Source organism: Berghia stephanieae, chromosome 8 (assembly GCF_034508935.2).
Source record: "Berghia stephanieae isolate SIO BIC M18660-M18661 chromosome 8, UCSD_Bste_1.3, whole genome shotgun sequence".
In the NCBI taxonomy this organism is placed as follows: domain Eukaryota; kingdom Metazoa; phylum Mollusca; class Gastropoda; order Nudibranchia; family Aeolidiidae; genus Berghia; species Berghia stephanieae.
In genome coordinates this window covers 3402171-3407170 of record NC_088367.1, presented here as the reverse complement: position 1 = coordinate 3407170, position 5000 = coordinate 3402171, and the positions used below count along the sequence as shown (strand labels likewise).

Below are 5000 nucleotides of genomic sequence, written 5' to 3'. Positions count from 1 at the left end.
CTATCGCTATCAAGCAATGATTCAAGATCTGTGTTTTTAATTTCTTCTGTTGTATGGCATTCTCCATCTGTTGAATCTAATGAAGGAATGGTGATGATCCTCTTCTCGTGTTGAGTGCATAGAAAACAAGACAGCAACATTCTCCACTCATCTGTGGTCTGTGGGATGTACCCCGTCTCTGTTAAAAAAAAAAATGAAATTTGTGACTGAAGCTTTGATAGAAGAATTATTATGCCTACAACCATAGATAGAACGAAGATAATGTCATTGAGGTTTTTGTTATTGTTTTTTGCCATCCATGTTTATGGGTAATTCTCACTAAACTGTATTATCCAGACTATAAACGTTCAAGGTTACACATAGTTTTATGTGTTGGTCTATTTTATTTCCGGATGGCAATGTTGTAAGTTTCTTAGCCAAGCGCACAGCATCTATATCTCAAACCAAAATAGGCCGTACATCCAAAAAATAAAATAAAAGTTAGCCAAGCGCACAGCATCTATATCTCAAACCAAAATCGGCCGTACATCCAAAAAATTAAATAAAAAATATAAATAAATAAATAAATATAAATAAATAAATAAATAAAAGTTGCTAGCTGACTCGCATGTATGAGGGCTGTCCCACAAGAAATCAGAATATGGACATTGTGGTCAGGAGATGAGGTGAGGCGGGAGGGAGATATAATATTCTATTTTAAGCCTCCAATTTCCCAGACATAACACTGGTTTGAGGCAACAGGTTACATATGTGTCCCACCCGTCTCAAAACAGTATTCTGTCGGAATGGATCAGATCCCTAAAAAGTGAATTTGGAGTTGAACTGACAAGAAATACGAACTTTAAGTTTTCTGCAATGTAAGAACTTGTATTCATCCTCCACCGTAATGAATAGAAATTTAATGCAAGCTTCCTCTTTGTGGCTATAAATTCAATTTTCAGCTGTTAGTCCATCCCAACATAACACTGTTTTGAGACAGGGAGTCACATATCGACGGTCAGTGGCAGATTAAAACCTCGGAAGTCCCGATTTTCACAATCGGCGGATCAAAACTCTGAAGTCTACATATGAGCTTTGTGCACCGTGTTTTATTTAATTTGAGGCCATCAGAGGTCTGATCCACCCAAAATTAAAGCATATAAGACTTTAGAGGTTTGTTTGTCTTTGTTTTTAAGGGCTTTACGGCCCTTGCAACACATGAAGGTCATATCAGCGCCAGTTAAAAAGGAAGAAAATGGGATAGTAAAAAGTTTTAGAATTACATTTAAAGCATCCAAAAAAAATAATAAGGCAGACAAAGGGGGATTGGTTCAAATAGGGAACAGATGTAGATTCCAAATGCACACTATCAGTGTACTTAGTTTGAGATCACCTAAAAGTCTCATCCAGACACAAGCACAGCTCCCCATTAAGAGGAATACCATCAACTGTTTACAAATCATATATAATACATAAACAAAACATAATATAGTGATTTACAAGGAAAAAAATATCATCTCCCAAAACTAACTATAGATTTAACTGTTTCCCTCCCAAGACAAAGACAGAAAGCATGTTGGAAAACAGACAAAGGGGGATAGAAGACACAGCATTTACCTCCCTGCCCACTATGGAAGGTCTGGAACCCCACCCAGCTTCAGAGGTTTGATCTGATATATAAAAGGAGAAGAAACGTACCACTGATGAGGTCCATATCCGCTACAGTCACCAGGAGATCGATCAGAGCCTTCTTGTCTTCACTCTTTGACATTAGCTGGATACAAGGCTTCCATTGTCTGTCGGGAAAAGAAAATTAATTCCTAGTAGGATATTCTGTTAAAAAATGAAATATGATGCTCCTATGTCTTCATCTCCTCCCCCTCCTTCTTCGTCTTCTTCTTCCTTCATTGTCTTCTTCTTCTCTTTCTTCTTTGTCTTCTTCTTCTTTCTTCGTCTTCTTCTTCTTCTTCTTCCTCCTCCTCCTCTTCTTCTTTTTCTTCTTCTTTCCCTTCCTCCTCCTCCTCTTCTTCTTCTTATTCCTTTTCTTCTTCTTCCCCTTCTTCCTCCTCCTCTTCTTTTTCTTCTTTCCCGTCCTCCTCCTCCTCCACCTCCTCCTCTTCTTCTTCTTCTTCTTCTTCTTCTTCTTCTTCTTCTTCTTCTTCTTCTTCTTCTTCTTCTTCTTCTTCTTCTTCTTCTTCTTCTTCTTCTTCTTCTTCTTCTTCTTCTTCTTCTTTTCTTTTCTTCTTCTTCTTCTTCTTCTTCTTCTTCTTCTTCTTCTTCCCCTTCTTCTTCTTCTTCTTCTTCTTCTTCTTCTTCTTCTTCTTCTTCTTCTTCTTCTTCTTCTTCTTCTTCTTCTTCTTCTTCTTCTTCTTCTTCTTCTTCTTCCTCATATTGTGCTATATAAAAGCTCAATTTAAAAGAAAATATTCTACGGACCTTAGAGTCAAGCAAAGGTGAAGAACTATATTTTCTTCTTCAGGGGAAGTCACTTTACACAGTATTTGCTTTAACCAATCAGGGGGAAGAAGAGAGATTACACTAGCTGCGAGGCTGTAAAGAGAAAAGTTTTTAACAAGATAATGAAGCAATATGACAATGGCGTCTACATTTTTAAAAAATCTGCTCAGGGAATAAATCATTTCACTTTACATGTCAAAACTGAACAAAACTACATTATCAATGAAGTCCATTTAAACAATATTTTTACCCTGAAAATTAGACATACACACACACACACACACACACACACACACACACACTATTGAACTTGGAATATCTACTTAAGTTATTACAAAGAGATAAACTAATATAAAAAGTTTTTATCAATATGCAAAGACAATAATAATAATCTTTTTTGTCGAAATAGGCAATTATTGTTAATAATAATCTAAACAATAAAACTATTGGTAACAACGCGAAGCATTAGAAACGAACATCTCAAGAGACGGGCATAAGTAGTCCTTCAGGACCAATAGGCCCATGGAGCAGGAATTTATCCCAGTTTCTAGAGTGAGAAACAGACAATAGCAACTGCTTGCTACCCTTTTTATAGGACGCTAGTCAATCGCAAAGTACTTTCTGTCTGATCTAACCAACCCAGCTATCACAATTGTGCGGCTATGTGATCTAGTGGTATGACTATCGCTTTCGGATCGGAAGGTCCTGGGTTCGAGCCTCGCGCTCGGTGCATAGTTAAGTTCTTGGAAAAGGCTCTTTGCTCACATTCTCTCACCGTAATTAGGTGTAAAATGAGTACCTGGCCGTTAACAGCGTTGTCTTTGTCCGAAAAATTGTAATATCGCCTAACAGGCGGTATGTCCCGTCCTACATGTTAAATGTTGCTGTTGACCAGGGACCCCTTGTAAAGCGCTTTGAGCATGTTTAGTGGATATTGCGCTATATAAAAAGCTCATTTTTATTTTTTATTTACTGCTGGGTAGACAGGGAGGTCGGAAATTGACAATTATTGTTACAACAAAAACTCATCCAGACCAAATCTAATAATAATAATAATAATAATAATAATAATAATAATAATAATAATAATAATAATAATAATAATAATAATAATAATAATAATAATAATAATAATAATAATATATCTTTATTGTCCCCAAAAAAGTGGCAATTTGTCATTTGGTTACACACTTATAACAATACAATATTGACATAGACACACTCACACAAGATGCACACTAGTAACATAGTAGTTATTGTAAAAAAAAAAATAATAATAAAAAAAAAATTTAAAAAACAAACAAAAAAAAAGAATCACCTCTGGCTTTCTTTTTTGCTATTATTCTCCTTTTTGTCGCTGGGAACAATGGCTGGAAGGAGAGTGTGGAGGAGGAGAAGACGAACGGCGGAAATATCACACAGCTTGCTAAATTCACTGGATCTGAAATAAATTCCAAGGGTTAACAATGAACAAAAAAGTGGTAGAATAATGAAAATCGGAAGTGAATATTAGTCGCATCAAACTGTAAAAGGAAAAACAAAAATCCAACTTATTCCAAGCTGCTACGTTTTTATAATATTAATAATTGAACTTACTAATTATTGAGCTTTATATAGTGCAACATCCACTAAATGTGCTCAAAGTCCTTTACAAGGGGTCCCTGACCAACAGCAACATTTAACATGTAGGACGGGACATGACGCCTGTTTGGCGATATTACAATTTTTCGGACAAAGACAACGCTGTTAACGACCAGGTCCTCATTTTACACCTGAGTACGGTGAGAAAATATGAGTAAAGAGCCTTTTCCAAGAACTCAACTATACGCCGAGCGCGAGGCTCAAATCCAGGACCTTCCAATCCGAAAGCGAGTGTCATACCACTAGACCACATAGCCACACAAATAATATTAATATGTTATGGCATACCTTGCTGATTTTGATATCATTGTGGAAAAACGTTTCAGATGTAAATTTTGTATGTGATGAAAATGAACAATATAAAAATTGAGCTTTTATATAGCGCAATATCCACTAAATGTGCTCAAAGCGCTTTACAATGGGTCCCTGACAAACAGCAACATGTAACATGTAGGACAAGACACGACTTCACCTTCCGACTGATTGTGTCATACACTGACTCATATATTAATTTTTGACTACCAGATTTTATCTTACCGCTGAAAGAAAGGGAAATCTACGATATATTTTTTGACATAGCGTAGCAGGGGTTCTGACGGAGATTTGTCACACAAGATACACAACGTGACAACTTCCTGGGCAGTAATACTGGATTGGATCTCACTACAAAACTCTGCTGCCTTGCCTGGTGTGTACTGGAACAATCTGAAAAGGTTTCAACGTAAGAAAAGAATGTAGGTCAATTTTTGACACGAAGACTCCTGAACAATAATATAAATATAAGCATTTTAACTTTCTTTAAAGTTTACACTACATAGAGCAAAGTGGCACAGTGGTACGATCTTTGCTTCGTACCCAAAAGGTACCGAGTTCGATCACCCACCACGCTGTACAGCCTGAGCAAGTCACCTAGCCACAGCTCA

General features: G+C 36.6%; 1 protein-coding gene across 1 annotated transcript in view; it reads right to left on the bottom strand.

The window, feature by feature from the left end:
• The window catches only part of LOC144978029 (uncharacterized), a 59784-nt gene that overhangs the window by 23979 nt on the left and 30805 nt on the right, over positions 1-5000 (bottom strand). The window contains exons 20-24 of the mRNA XM_078923505.1: positions 4615-4782; positions 3755-3877; positions 2416-2529; positions 1678-1775; positions 1-178 (exon numbers count right to left, since the gene is read on the bottom strand). The exon at positions 1-178 is cut by the window's left edge and continues 504 nt beyond it. Of these exons, the coding sequence (XP_078779631.1) occupies positions 1-178; positions 1678-1775; positions 2416-2529; positions 3755-3877; positions 4615-4782 (681 nt within the window). The remainder of the gene's footprint in view (positions 179-1677; positions 1776-2415; positions 2530-3754; positions 3878-4614; positions 4783-5000) is intronic.